This window comes from Filicampus tigris, chromosome 11, assembly GCF_054856515.1.
Source record: "Filicampus tigris isolate MCC_2025a chromosome 11, RoL_Ftig_1.0, whole genome shotgun sequence".
NCBI classification, from domain to species: Eukaryota; Metazoa; Chordata; class Actinopteri; order Syngnathiformes; family Syngnathidae; genus Filicampus; species Filicampus tigris.
This window is the reverse complement of record NC_141227.1, coordinates 19,700,444-19,716,504: the sequence shown is the minus strand read 5'-3', so window position 1 is coordinate 19,716,504 and position 16,061 is coordinate 19,700,444. Positions and strand designations below refer to the sequence as shown.

Below are 16,061 nucleotides of genomic sequence, written 5' to 3'. Positions count from 1 at the left end.
TTTCCCACATCCCAGTGCATATAAAGTACTACGTAAATATACTGTTTATGTCTGAGGTCTCTCACAGTTTAGAAATTCATTTTGATGTAAAAATTGAGGTATGCTTGTACCTGTCTCATATTACGCTGCTGTTGAACTAGCAAAGTGCAACAAGTTTAAATTTGGCAGTATAATATGGAATTATAATAATATGGAATTAAAATAAACATAATACCGTTTGCATAGCTCCACTGCACATTATTACAAGGCACTTTGAAGAGCAATTTATGAGGTTATGTGGCAAAATGATATGATATGGGAACTCCTGAATAATTTATCAAATTTTATTTTAAAAATTCCCTGCTGAAATTGAAATGAAATATATATGACACTAAAACTGCCTTAATAAGCAAAAATGAAAAGGAGTGTTAATAATGAGTAGTAAAAGGAAAACAAAAAACAATTTTTAAGTATTTTTTATGTATTTGAAACCCTGCAGAGTTTAAATAGCAGCTCCCGAGAGTACACTTCCTCAGTTTAAAAACCATGTGCACTATTTGGCAAGGGCACAGAAAGAGAGAGGAGAGAAAAAAGAGCTAACGGTCAATGGAGAAATATAAAGGGACAAACACAATCTGTTGGTGCACTAGATGGAGATGAATGGAGCTTAATCCTTTCGCCTTCCATCACACCTTCCCGGCCCGCGCCATGCCGGCTCCTCGCTCCTCTGCAATGATGATAAATACTCCAGCCACTATTTATATTTCCTAATTGTAATTAGCAGGAATTATCAATTACCGTTAGTGCCTAATTGCCCTTCATAAAGACAGCTCCCCAGGTTTAAACGGCACCATTTAAATAATGTAACTAATAGCTCTCGCGCCTTTACATCTTCATTGTTTCCGTGCGCGAGCCGCGCGACGGCTTCGCTCGTAATTTAGCGCTTCGGCGAGAGGAGGAGTGCAGGTGGCACTGCGCATGTAATTACTGTTAATGAATTATGATGTGACCTTCTCAGAACAATGGCTAATCAATGCTCATGTTGAGTGACAGTACGACCGCTGCAGATGCCAGCCGTGCTAGCAAGCAGGCCCAAGTAAGAAAAAGAGAGAGGAAAAAAAAATGCTTCATTTGTACAAAGTACACAAAAGCAACACAAACAGAGTGAGAAAAAAGGGTTATATTACAATGTAAGATAGCACACAGCACACTGGAAGACACAAGATGAGGACTTCAGGCACCACAACCAAAGATTGAGCAGATTGGAATCGTGGGGGTGATAGATAACAAATCAGCGCTGGAGGATCGCAGCAGTTGATAAGCGGAATGAAGAGGTCACAAACAGAGTTCGGGGGAAGGTCACAGGGCGCCCCGTTTGTAACCAGGAGGATCAGGCGGAGCTTACTGGGAATTCTACAGGATGCCATTGTTGGGCTGCAAGAACATGGCTTATCTGAGACCTGTGGCTGAGAGATTGGGTTAGATGTCTTGCTGATTGAAAGGAGAAATTTTGAAGAGCCAAATATGCTCAGTGCTGTGATCGACAAAGTAGCTAAATGACAACCGGCCAAATAAAATATTTTTGGGTGAAAATGTATACGCTGTAAATAGCAGCAACTCTAAAACGGAACCCTGAGGGATGCCACACTGCATATGGTTATAAGAGGTTTGCACTCTTGTTTATACAAAGTTCCTCAATTCACTTCAACATACAGTAGTTCCCTGACGCCAAGGTGTCACAACATAGCGCCCAAGTAATACTTTTATCGCGATGGCGAACACAAAATCTGTGAAGTTTTAAGCAAATATGCAGGGGTTCACTGTATTTTTGGTGAAACTTTTATTTGGTGGTGGGCCATGAGAATGTAAAATAAGTGCCTTGGCTCAATAAAGTTAGTGAAACATTATTGTAATACACGATGAGATGTCAAAAGTTTGGACCCTTAGATGCCGCGTTCACAGTGCACTGGTGGCGCCGATGACGCCGGTGCGTGAACTGACCTTTACCTTGTTCTGACACGGGCGAGGCATGACTGACAGCGTCCCTCAGCGTAATTTACCCCCCTGCCGCCCTCCATCCCTCTCTATCGGCCATGCGATGCAGTTGACCCTCTGTACAAATCACCGCCCAACTTTCCACATCTGCTGCCTGTCAGCATCTGCCAGGCGCACTCACCCGTCCCGCACATAATGAAAAACTCTCATTACTCGCCTCCACCCAACAGGTACACAAACCGTTAGGACAATTACCGGGCAATGCCACTGACCTTGTTGTCTCTGAGAGTCACACCAGCATGTGCACAACAGTGAGTGGCAGCGAGCCTGTCAACTACATCCACGGACGCGGCGTACAAATGACAAATATCGGCCAATAACCGGTCTATCGCTTAAGCGTTCATCCATTTTTTGGATAGTCCTCATTGGGGTGCTGGGTGAGATGGAACCTATCCCAGCTAGCCATATGTTAATGCTATCAACTTTTTAACAGGACAGATCAATAAAAAGGCCATTAAAAAGTGGTTTCTAGACAACCCGGACCCCAACATGGAACAGGAAGGTGATTGAGCAGCTACAAAGTTTGAGGAATCTGCCACGGAGGGTCCCACAGCCCTCCTCCGCGGCCCACAAGACACTTGCTGCTCCTTTGTTTGGACCCCCACTTTATAGCAGCGTTCAGGCTAACAACAATGGACACTGTAGACTGCGAATAGAAGTGCAGCTCATCATGCCTCCCCTGCCATTAAACAAATGATCTGACGTTTAGCAGACTGGGGGCAGCCTCCCTGCCAAGTGATGACTTTACGGGCCTCGGATGGAAGTGTGTCTCCGTGGCTCCCCGCCGTGTGCGACGTGGGGCCCGCTCCGCCTTCTCTGATGTCCCGCGCTGGGGCGCACAGGCTTTTGCCGCTCAGCGTGAGGACAACCCGAAGGCCTTTATGTCCTCCTTTGTCCCGATCACACGCGCAAACAGATGTCCGGCCATTGGGCTTTCTCGTAGGAAGTTGTAAACCTCCAGCGTGTGGCCGGCTCCATTCATATGGAGGGCACAGAGTGGTGCCTGCATGCGCGAGTGCCATACACATGCAAATGTCGACAAGCAAGGCTCCCCCGTTGGGTCAGCTTTAACAAATGTTTGACTATGAAACTGCGGCAGAGCTCACCGGTCCGCCAGGTTATGACCGGCTGGAGCTCAATGCAGTACACCAATCGCAGATAACACAGGAAGCGGCGGAGGGAAGAATAAGAAAGAGAGACAGTGTAAATACCTAACTGACAGAAGACAAGAAAAGAGCCCAATCTGGACCTCACACACTTAAAAAAAAAAAAGCGAATGCAGAAATGGGATCCCAGAGAAAAATGGTGTTAAACCACTTAGCTAGATTACATTCCTTTCAAGTCTCATCCTATATGATAATGTACTAAGTCACAGACAACACATAATAAAAGATTGTCCATCAACAAAATCACTGATTAGTTTTCTTCTTTGATGAATCAACTGCAGCTGTCCAGAAGTTTTTTTTTTTTTTTTTTTAAAACAACAACTTAAAGTCACCTCAAAACAATTTTCTTAACGGGCAACTTGAACAGTCTCAAAAGGCAGAAAAAAGACTGGGAGAGTGATAGACACAAATTTAAAACAATTCCAAAAACAATCACTATGATAATTCAAGATGGGTCTAGTTATCGACAAATTTCTAACTAGAACACAGCACAGAAACATTGATTGGATTAGTTTTAGCCGCTTGTAACTCGGCATAATCCGGCTAACAACTGCCCCAAAAGACACAGAAAGGACAGGAAGGCAGAAAATAACTATTTAAAAAAACATCATTATAACATTATCAGATGCACATTAATTTCTAAATCAATACTCTGTATCAAATAGAAATATTTAAATACATAGTGAATATTAAAACGAGTTTTTATCCCCAACGATGTATCATCGTGAAACTAGAATGCAAACTGTGTCGAAGGAGGAATTTATCTCTGAAACTGAAATCGTTGGTGGTTATGAGTTAGAGTTAAATAAAGCTTTGCCATTGCAGTAATTGGCTCGGCCTCCCGCTATCTGAAATGGCGCTCTTGGTCACCATCGGTTTGTTTTTATCTGAGTCGGACACCTGCTGGGACTATTGATCTCGCGGCGGTTTCACCATTTAGTCGTCATCAGGCGTCAGGGTTTTAAACAACCCCTGTGTCACTTTATATTGAATACTAATGGCAGCGGCTCGGGGAGCCCATTGATTGTGAATATATATCTATCAGCTTAGGTGAGAAAACAATCAGCGCTGACCGTTGTGTGCCTGAAATTTGCTTTGCATGGATTGTTCTGGTTGGTCAAAAATGCGCCTTAGTATTGTTTAAGTTCTTACTGTGAATAACTGCAATTATAATAACATTGGAATATTGGAACAGGATACAACATAACTAGTACTAAAGGTTTGCATATAAATATGATAACATATACCGTAGCTATCTACAGTGTCAAAGCGCTACTTATATTATGAAAACAACTTTTGTTTGAATGTAAAATGTTTATACATGCACAGAGCGAAATTTTAGGATCACCTGCGTCAATAATTGCTCCTTTATAATATTATAAAGCATATTTTTCCTTTCTAGTAGAAGCACATTTGGTGCTAACTACGGCTGGTGTTTGCAACGATTCATAATTCCTTCCACTTTGACGAAGGTTCTGGACGAAATTCTGCAATTCTGCTAATGTGAAAATTAATGTAATGTGTAGAATAGTGCCCACAGTCTTCTGAATACGATGAACAGTTTGAAGTTGGAATGGGAAAGATGGGGAACTTTTTTGCTGAATGTCTTATTTACTTGAATGATTTTTTTTTGTGCGTGGTAGGTGTGGAATTTGGGGAGGGAATTTTGACAATGGATAAATATGTGGAACTGGGAATGATTTGTTTCGGTGGAGAAGTGTGCAAGGAGTGAACAACAAAAATTTTCGTAATAATAATTATAATAATAACAATATCGTTTTTGGCTGGAGAACCTCACAATGTGATTTCCTGCAGGGGTCAAAATGCAAAGAAATCCCTTGTGAAGGTCTCCCCCCTACCCCCAACAACTCCCAATTTGGTGACTCTGATCCATCCGAGCGCCATCTGTGGCCAATTTACTTTCAGCTCGCGCATTATTGAATTTAATGATATGGGTGATTATCGAGCAATACCCGGGGCCCATTAGGGGGTCGTGTGAAACACTAATAGTGTTTGTGTGACGTGTGTGGTGCCGGTGGGGGTCAGACGCTTTAAAGGATAGCCAACTCGCACCCCTCCTTCAGGACTCAACAGACGAGGGCAGAGCACAGATGAGCCGGTTCTAAGACGCAACCAGACTATGAGAGGACCCGCTGCGCGAGCGTAATTACGCATCACCCTTTTCCCCCTGCAGTTTTAAGGCTTTATTTTTGGTTGTTAGTGTTTATTTTGTATTTTTTTAATTTCTATTTTGTTAAAGCATGCTGGATTCTAAGCACTGTGGAGTAACCATGACGTCCACTCACAAGATCTCGTTCTCGATCGTCGACATTCTGGACCCAAACAAATTCAACAGCAGGAAGGTGAGCGAACGCGGCAAGTTTGGAGTGGCAGACGAGGAGAGGACTAGTTTGGAGACGCACAGCGACGCGGAAGGAGACGACACTGCAGAAGGTAAACAATGTGAAGAAACATGTCAAAACGTACAGTTTGCATAGTTACGCAGCAAATTGGATAAATCTTGCACATGACTGCATTTTGTTATAAAGACGGATGTATTAGTCACACAGAAATGACGGAAAATGTCCAAGAAATAATGATTTTTTTTTTAAAAGTCCTAATTTAATTGTGTCTCAAATATTATGTACACCAGCAAAAGTAAATAAAATATCAAACTGTTTGAATAATGATGATAATTCCCAACCAACCAACCTTTATAGAGTTAAGGTCAATATTTTACATAGGAAAAAAAATTCGCGGCACACCTACAAACAAAAATGTCACCCAAAAAATGACATCGGTTCATTTCTTTCAGCAGTCTTATGGAAGAGCATTTAATTATTCGGGCTGTCACTGTACGTCTGTGGGATGGATAGTTGATCAATAATACTTCCCTATCTGATAGGGGATAACTGAATTAAACAACATGTTTACTATTGTTGTTGTGGGGAAGTTGACAGCAAAAGCTGTTTCTAATATTTTGGTTAACTTTCACTTCACAAGTTGGGACAAACGGAATGTTAGCCTGATAGCACTGTAGCCCAAGTCATATTTGTACATTTTCGGTAAAACAAACAAACGAACAAACAAACAAACACACAAGAAGAGTCAGGCTACCTCGATTCAACCTTTGCCGATTACCATGACATGAATGACAGATAATCTAAACAGACAAAGAATAAACCATTTTTTGCCAAACATAATGTTTTTTTTTTATATATATAATTGACATTGTGATTGTTCAAGAGAAAAATAACCTAGTCAGTATTCTATAGGCCTATTAGAAACATCTCTTATTTGTGTCCTATACCAATTCGCAAAATGTGTTAAAACAGTTACGCATAATCCTGGTAACAAGTAAACAAAAACAAAGACAACGGTCCATGACAGCATTTAAATTAAATAATGGAAGCATGCATCTAATTGAAAAATTGAAGAATGTATGTAAAAGAAAGACTTTTGGCAGGGAGTGAGTAGAGTCAAGCTAAAGCTGTTATTTCACATTAAATCAGAGTCATCTTTGTATGACCTTCCCCTAATTTCCACGGTTAGTTTTCTTTCAAGGAAGCCACAAAGACTTGTATCCCAGAGCCCCGGCAGTGTGATTGGCATTGGGGCAGGCAAGCTGAGATAATTGTTTAAATCGTCCCATTGAGGACGCTTTGATCGATATCCCATTACCGCATCCTGCATATCTCCTCGCAGCACCTTGCAGGTACAAACCCGCACACCCCAGCCATGTCTGATCCCAAAAATCGCTCGATTCCAACTCCCCCTCCCGCCCCACCCCTCTTAAATAGATGACATTTATCGACCCGCCGGCAAATATGAAATCCATTAGCACGTCACGGCTGAGACGGCGTGGCTGGATTTAGGCGGGATTTCTTTCCGCAACATGACATTTGAGGCGCTATCTACCGCTGATAAATTATTGAAGGATTAGTGGCAGAGTCCCACCACCGCCAACACTTCAGGAAGAGTTTACTTGTGTATGTCCACTTTCACGTGATAAATATGAATGGACATTTGTTTGACAAAACTTGGTTTGCCCGCTGGAGCTGTCCAGTCAGCGCTGTCGCCACTTGGTCATATTCGCCCTGATGGCCAATTGATATTTTGTTTTAAAATATAAATAAATAAATAAATAAATAGAGGGGAGATATAAGTAGCATGTTATTAAAGGTATCGCATTTATAACCTATACAAATGCAGTACACGTTACGGGGTGGGAAGATGGAACGGAAACTTCACAAGAATCTATAATCCGGCAATAAGAGAGATGTTGCCCTGTGCTATCAATATCATTATTATTATTATTATTATTATTATTATTATTTTTAATCTAGTTTCCACATTAGATGCATTTATCAGTTGAGAGTGCAGATTTGGCGCCCTTCTGTGATTCACAGAGAAATAACGTACAGTGATGCATTACCATTGACATATAAATTGTTATTTCATTAGACAAGGGAAGCACAGTGATTGGTGTCAAGAAGTCCTGGGTTCGATTTTCTGCTAGTTTTCTTATGCGACATTTGTATGCCCTCCTCTTGCTTGCAGGAGGTTTCTCTGAGTGCACCAATTTCCTCCCACATTCCAAAAACACGCAAGCTAGTTTCATTTAAAGCTAATAGATGTTAATTCATTATGTGATGTAAAAACACTTCCATTATCGTTGGTGTGATATTAAACCACCATCAGTTCAAACATTGAACTCTTTTTGAACTGGAGTTTAGAAAAAAAAAGTGATGACAAATTTAAAGGCCCCCGAGGAAAATGGAGAAAACTAACAAGCACGTGGAGAACACAAGCTCCACACAGGAGAGCCTGAGCCAAGATTCTACCCGGGACGTCTCGACAGTGAGCCAGATGTGCTAACCACTTAGCTACCTGATGATATTTATTATATTTTTTGGACTTTAAGTCATACCGGTCAAAAAAATTCATCACGAAGAAGGAAAAAAAAAAAAAGAAGTTGGATTTTTGGGGAAATATATTTCACATAAACCAAGACCAAGAACAGTAGAGCTCAGAATTGCACCGAAAATCCCCGTTCATTCATCGCGTTGACGGCAGTGGATGAGTTATTTCAAAACTTACACTTCTAACTAGGAAAAAAATATATAGTTTCAAAAGGCTTACCTTAACTAGAATCCCGCGTCGCACTGTGGCCAAAGGCAGAATCCTTGTCAGTTATTGCACCTCTTGGTGCTGTAAATGCAGTAGTGACAGTAATGCAGCAAAAGTATTTGACAACCGAAAAAGAAAGCAGAAGAATAAATGGAAGAAGAAAAATAAGCAATAGAAGAAGAAGTAGTAGTCATGGCAACTAATGTGTTATGTATATCGTTAGTTTGCTGCCGTTTCGCACGGCAACAAATGAAGCTCGCTGGACAATTTACAGCACCAAAAGATGCGATCGCCAACCAGGATTCTAGCTTGAGCCACAAGGCGACCAGAATTCTAATTAAGGTAAATCATTTTAAACTAAAAAGAAAAAAAAATCTGAATTTAGACGCAGACGTTTCAAATCCAACCGGAACTCATTCGCTGCCGTCAAGACAATTAGGGAACGGGGATTTGGGGTTTGAGTCTGAGCTCTAATTTCAAAATATACGTCCCTTGTGAGGATAAGTGGTATCGATAATTGATGGACGTCGTACCTGAGTATAAGTCACAGGACCAGTCAAACTATGAAAAAAGTGCAATTTATAGCCCGATAAATATGGTAAGTTAATTAATCGGCTCATGTTTTTTCTCCACTCCTTTACTAGACGATAATCAGTCTGCTCACTCCGATCACCACCCGGTTCTTGTCGACCCCCTCATGATCACGCCGACAGCCGAGACTAAGCACTGCCTACCCGAGGAGCCGGATCACACGGCAAAGGAAATGACGGTCGCCCTGCAGGACATGCCTTCGGCACACAACAAGAGGCGGCGGCAAGACCAGAATGGCACCAAGCCCCGGCGCGCCCGGACGGCCTTCACCTACGAACAGCTGGTGGCGCTGGAGAACAAGTTCCGGGCCACTCGGTACCTATCGGTGTGCGAGAGGCTCAACCTGGCGCTGTCCTTGAGTCTGACAGAAACGCAGGTGAAGATCTGGTTCCAGAACAGGCGCACCAAGTGGAAAAAGCAGAACCCCGGCGCGGACAGCACCTTGCCGCCGGCCCCCAGCCCGCTCATGAATCCCGGCCAGGCCACGTGCGGCACGGGCCAGGCCGGCTTCCACCAGTCTTTCCCCAACCTCAGCTCTGGGAATGTCATCTTTCACACTGCCGCAGCTGCTCCGCTTTCATCCACTGGAGGGCTCCTGCACCCCTTTATATCCAGTGGATTTGTGCAGCCCTCCTATTTTAATCCACACCTATGAGAGAAGGACTGGGCTCTTTCATTTATTTGTTGACTGGGTAAAATTGACTTTTTAAATTCTTTACATTAGATTGTTGTCTGTAGCGGAAGTCAACCCAAACATATTTTTTTCAAGAATATGTTCTATGCAGGCCTACTAGTTAAAACACAGCATTATGATTAATATTGTGTTTGTGGAATATGAGTCAAGCAACAAAATCTACCCATTTTTAGCCATCTCGGGGGCGGCCATTTTGTCACTTTTGTCGACTGAAAATGAAATCACAGTCGTGATTGGTCGTTATCTGAGCCCTGAGGGTCTGTGATGTCATTTTCAGTCGACAGAAGCGACAAAATGGCCGCCCTGCCCACTGAGATGACTAAAATTGCTGCTTAACTCATATTTCATATTAATCATAATGCCTTGTTCCAACTAGTGGGCCTTGCATAGAACATATTCTTGAAAAAAATATATTTGGGTTGACTTCCACTTTAAAAACTCCAAATTGTAAAATATGTGAATGTGAGAATGAATGGTTATTTGTTTATATGTGCTAAGTGGCCAGTTCAGGGTATACCCCGACTCTTGCCTGAAGTCAGCTGGCAAAGACTTCAGCTCAGCCTCAATCCTAATTGTCAAGTCAAGTCAAATGTATTTATATAGCCCTTCATCACAAGAATGTGTCAAAGGGCTTCACATGCTAATGTTCACACACTAATGATGATATAGACAAATGGGTGAATATTTAGGCCTCTGGAGTTCCTGCCCACCCAGCAGGTATGAATTTTAATATCAAGGTGAATGTTTTATCTGCCTACTTCTGAAAATGTGTGTGAGCGAGTCGTTCTTTTGGTGTAAATGGTTAAATTAACCACTGGTCGCTTTGAACATGTGGCATTCATTTGCAGTCTGGATCTGAAAAAACACTGGATTTGTTGAATGTTACTTTAAGAAAAAATCATCGCTATAGCAGATGGAAAAGTTGCTAAATATGGGGACTGCCCTAGCGCCTTCAGGGTTGTCATTGTAATGAAAGCTGTACTCTTCCAGTGTAACAAATGAGTATGACATGTGAAACGATTCTTTTTCATTTATGTATTTTGACCGAGTAATGTCAGACACATTTTATTAAGTCACCTGAAAACGCGTTTCAATTGTGAAAAAAAAATGTATGTCTCCTTTACGTCTGCCTTTGGGCTGTTGCTATGGTCCTCCTTTGGTCCTAAACATGAACATTGTCAAATCAAAGTAGGTTAAAAAAGACAAATAATTGTCTGTCATTGTGTTTGTTGAAACACTGTATTCAACAGATCTTGTAACACAAACTGTGGCATATTGCAACCAACCAGCTCACATTGCTGTTCAGTTATATACAGAAAATATCAGTGTAATTTAATTAATAAAAATGAAAACTTTGGTTTGTGTCTGATGCAGAACTAAAGCCCACCCTCATTTTGTGCTTGCATTTTGCCACCACATGATGTCACTATATCCTTACACCTAACTAATCTAAAGCCCATTTCAGATGATGGTATGTTTTAGAGATAGTCTCTTGGCTGTCAGGTAATGTTTTCCCAACTACGCACATATGATTATTACAATTACAATGTCACAGTTAAAAGTTAGCCCGTTTGGTGTAAATTAAAAAGCTAACTCACCTATTCCGCTTCGTTTTGTCCCCAAGTGTACATGACTTGGACCCAGACATCTTTGAATGATGCTCTTTGAATCACATTGGCCCAAGTAAGCAGCCTCCATCTTGATCTGCAGAAAGAGAGCACGCATCAGAGCCAGAGGAATCAATTTGCCCTTGACATCACTTTGACATTCTGAGAGTTTGTCAAGCATTTCTCTTTTTTAGATGGAACTTACTCACCGCTGTCAAAACCAAGACGGCAGTCTGCGCTTTATGTGTTGTTTTATACTAGCTATGGTTCTGGTGGACATATAATTGCACAAACACTCTTAATCTATTATTCAATCCAGAGTTGAGCAAGACCTTAAACCAGTGAAGAACCAAGAATACTTTCTTCAATTTCCACGCATCGCAATACTTTCTGTTCCATTATAAGAATACATCCATCCTTCCATCCATTGTTTATATTGCTTATCTTGTTGAGGGTCGCAGGGAACTGTGGAGCCTATCCCAGCTGACTTTGGGCTAGTGACTGTTAAAATATAATTCCACAGCTTCGAGATGGATAAACACATTCCTAAGGAAGCCTTGATGTTGTGTGACATTGCTTTCGGGCATCTGCGTGTGCTAGTGTAGTGAGAAAAATTCCATGTAAAGCCGTTGTTTGCTGTATTTTTGCAGTGAAACGAGTGGGAGGTCCGAATACAGCATTCGTAGCTCGGGACTTCCTGGCATGAGAGTGTGCGTGTGTGTGTTGGGGGGGGGGCTCTCTTCAGTGTTTCAGTCCATGGGGAACAGAATCCTTTCCGCTGGGGGTCGCGGGTCAGATGGGAAGGATGGTGGGAGGTGGATTAACCTCGATGCAGCACGGAAGAAAGCCTCGGTTAGAATTCAACAGGAAGGACGGGACGACAAGGCTCTTGTCATGTTGTGAAATATGATTGCAGAATGAAAGGACATTTTGTAGCTTGCACAGTCCACAAAAATACCTGCATCCTGTGTCAGGAGGGGTGAAACATTCAAACATCTGTTTTTTTGGTAGCATTTTTATCCACTTTTTGTCAGTTTCCCATCGCTTCCCCGCCAAGTTCTAAGTAAGAAGTTTAGGGGGCGGCACTCTGAAAGAAGTGCTCACACCACGTCCAGTTTTGTCAGAACAAGACTTTTGAGTTCAGTTCCATCGATGTGCATAATTCAGGAGCGATGTATCCAATCTCCAATCAAGCCATCCTCCAAACCATCCATTTGATCAGATCTATCCATAGATCCAAAACCAAAACCACCATCCATAAAATCCATCTTCGAGTCAGTTTGCTACCAGAAAGATCCGGTCACCAATCAATCCAACTGATCCCATCTTGCCATTAATTCACTGGTCAATGACACAGTCTCAACCAACAGGTGATAAAAATGATCAGTATCATCCATCATGAATATTTTACCTGACAATTCAATCACACAATCAGTAACCACCATTGTTCAACTCGTCACCTGCTATTGAAGGTCCTGGCCTGTGGTTGCCTAGGAAATCGTCAACAGTATGGCACACTCCCCCTGCTGGTCACCACAGACACTCCAATTAAAAGTGAGAGGTTATTTTCTCATGGGAGTCGATAGCCAAGAGACAGTTGCGCCTTTTCCTCCGGATTAGACTGGCAGCAGAGTTCATTAACCTGCCAGCAGTTCTCTCTGAGATTATGTCCTCTAATTAGTACAATGTGTGTGCGTGTGTGTGTGTGTGTGTGTGTGTGTGTGTGCGAGCGCGCACGCATGCGTGTTTGACCTCTCTTCTGGCATTGCGGTCTTTGAGTCAGACTGTAATTAACGTCAATCTTTGCTCTTCTGTGGTAGCATCGTAGGTGATTGGAAGCATCAGTTACCCAACACGATGCAGAGAATATAAAACACCAAAAATATCTTCAACGATGTCCTCCGTTAATAACAACTCAGAAGAGACAAAACAAAGATGCTCTACAACTGGGATTTGACTGAAGTCCCATGCTACGATGGTTACCAGAACAAACCAACTTTGTGCCAAAGAGTCAAGCGGAAACACTGCTCTCCCCCAAGTTCATCCAGGAGTTCAAGAGGATACAAAGATGTAGAATCCCCCGCCCCCTTAGCCCCCACATTTGACTTAGTCACATAACACGCTCTTCCCAAACCACAGAGCCTTCCTTTGGAAAATGTGCTTTCATCAGCTTCTCGCTCCCTGTGCCAGTGATTATGGACTCAGTGTATGAGCATATATGTGTGCATGCGTTGGCCTGCGCTGCACACAAAGTCCAAAGATTTGCGAGGCGAGATCGTCGTTGAGCGGACAAGTTTAATCGAGATCCGACCGAGACATCATTCATACTCAGACGTGTCATTTCCCAAACTATCTCGAGCCTTTGCTGGCTGGGAAGTGGTCCAAGTACTTCCCTGTGTCATACTAAATCATGCCCGCCTGTCAGGACCTGCTCGTGCTCAATTGGGAATCTTTTTATTTTCTTGCCACTGAATATTGTGCCAGTCAAATAAAACGGCTTTATTACTATTTTTTAGCTTGAAAAATCAGGATAAAGAGACAATGTGTAGACTGTTGAGAATTGGAGCGTGCGGTCCCATCGTCTGGAAAATCTAAAACAAACCCATTCAAAACCCAATCACCAAATGGAAAAAGGGATTGTTTTCCTTTCGAGGCCGACATAGAATTTAGCCATAGTCTGCCTGTATGTCTGTAAAAACTCGACTCACAACTTTTAACCAACAAAACTGAAATGTTCATTTTTCAATGGCAAAGAACTCGGTCACCAAAAGACAGTCAAGCTAGTAGAATGCAGTATTAATACGAGTTCTTTACCAATCACAATTTTAGATAATGATTGTTAGACTTTCAAGGTTTGTTACTCTGATCACTGTCAAAACAATGTAACAAAAAAGTTAGGTGCACCCAAATTTTCCGCTGCATCACATTCAACACTACAGTTTTATAGATTCACTCTTTTGTTTTTAAATAAAACTACTGCCTGTCTTTTAGGTAAGATTGACTGGTCAATGATTAACCAACAATCTGGTCATCCAAAATTTCTTCGTTTTAATCACAAATCCACAACACAGCGAACTTGCTCAAAAGTATTGGTGCTTGAAGTGCTCTGTGTCAGAGTGAAATCAGTGCATTACATTCAGAACTCCATTGGTTCCAATTGATATCTGATGCAAAATGGCCAGCGCAACTTATATTAAAAGGTCTGATTTGGAATGACCTACTAAACCAGTGTTGCCTGAAACCGTGTGATCGTTTCATTATGAATACAAAGTGGAGATTACTTATAATATAGCAATATTGCATTACATTTCGCAGTGAGCAGCTGTTAGCAGCTGTACCCGACAGCTTCTATGATGACAAACAGAAGAGAGACAGAAACAGCTGGCACCATGAGCCACACATTAAGTACTGCCTAACAAACTGGACTTGTTCTCTGCTAATGACTATCTACATTTTGTTCTAATTCCTGCCGCTGAAGGGGATGAGGAGGTCTAGTACAGCTTGAATAGGAATTCCTGAGCCATGGCCCCTTCAAGGATTCCCCGTAAATCTGACTTTCACTTTAAACAGCTGATTAGAAGATCAGTACTTCTGCTCCGCCTGTCCCTTGTCTGCCATTCCGAAGAAAGCTGATTTTGCGAGATGGACTCCCCGCTGTGTTAAAAAAAAAAAAAGCATCTGTGAAGTGTGTCAAGCACGAGGCTGCATTTCTGACATTTTTTCCTGCTTACAGAAAAGCATTCATACTCAACAAAAATTCAAATACTGCGTTGTACTTTCTATTTGAAACTGGAGTTATAGACAATGTCATGCCTGTGAGAACTCAATTCAGCAGGCATCCAAGGATTAATATGCTTTTTATTTCCAAAAAGACGTATCAGTTGAAGAAAATTGTCTTACTTGGTGGAAGCAAGTTTCTCATACCGCGGTAACCAAGAAACAGTCATTAATTTCTCTTGTTTGATAATCCTGCAAGAAAACAGATAAGGACATACATTTTTGCATCAGTATGAGCTTGATCGAGAGAATTCTATATTATGTGCAATGATATTTTTTTTCTACACGTTTATAAGAGTGTCAATCACACATCAGGCCAAAAAAAGTGACTGTAAGCATCTTGACAAGGTCTTAAGATCTACAGATTTGCTGAGGCAGAAATCAGCAGAAATGGAGGAAAGAAGCACCCCCACTCATTTTTGTGAACTAGATCAGTCTATTTCAACCTTGTAGTAACCTGCATTAGTATGTCTTTAGACAATACTGATGAAACTTCACTCCCACGTATGGAAATGAGTCATCAAAATGCAGAAAACAACAAGCTTAAAAGAATATTCGAAATTGATGTTAAGACTAGTGATGATACATTTTTACTTAACGGCTCAATTGCACAATATTCTACTTCTTGTCAGTCTTCAAATCAGCTGAGCTTGGAGAACACAGTTTCGCAATAAACAGGTGGTTTTGTAACCAAACCACAAGGGTGACAGAAACATGACAAACGTGATGCACCTGTTGTTCAATATACATTGGCAGCATTATACATTGTGAGTATTTATGGTTAAATGCTATTGTTTTTTTTTTTTAACGGTTCATATCAGGAATACTTAAGGAACTGCATGCTCAGCACTTGTGGTAAGGAATTTACATTCAAGCCAACGTGTTTTCAAGATGCAAATACCTGTACATAGCCAGATGTGCCTAATGAAACGGCCTTTTCACTTCCACAAAGTTTTCGTTTGTCCATGAATGAAGGCGAAATTAAATACAAATTGCCGTTTAAAACAAATGGCATCCATATTATGCTGTCGTGTAGTTCATGAGCACAAAACAAAATGGGAG

The 16,061-nt window shown here is 41.6% G+C and overlaps 2 protein-coding genes across 9 annotated transcripts in view; one reads left to right on the top strand and one right to left on the bottom strand.

The window, feature by feature from the left end:
* The window catches only part of LOC147140058 (uncharacterized), a 54,615-nt gene that overhangs the window by 38,185 nt on the left and 369 nt on the right, over positions 1-16,061 (bottom strand). For 5 of the 8 annotated variants that reach the window (XR_015088546.1, XR_015088547.1, XM_086044309.1 and 2 more), the window contains exons 1-3: positions 15,901-16,048; positions 15,123-15,191; positions 11,214-11,319 (exon numbers count right to left, since the gene is read on the bottom strand). The gene's annotated coding sequence lies outside the window, so the exon portion shown is untranslated. Of the gene's footprint in view, positions 1-5,506; positions 5,646-8,342; positions 8,412-11,213; positions 11,320-15,122; positions 15,192-15,900; positions 16,049-16,061 lie in introns of those variants that run through there. The other 3 variants (XM_086044312.1, XM_086044311.1, XM_086044313.1) reach the window with 3 other exon arrangements.
* Positions 9,094-9,576, top strand: LOC147140059 (NK1 transcription factor-related protein 2-like). Its single transcript, XM_086044316.1, has one exon. The coding sequence runs from the start codon at positions 9,094-9,096 to the stop codon at positions 9,574-9,576; it is 483 nt and encodes a 160-aa protein (XP_085900442.1).

Coding starts and splice junctions, on each gene's coding strand:
- LOC147140059 (XM_086044316.1), top strand. CDS start 9,094: ATGACGGTCGCCCTGCAGGACATGCCTTCGGCACACAACAAGAGGCGG.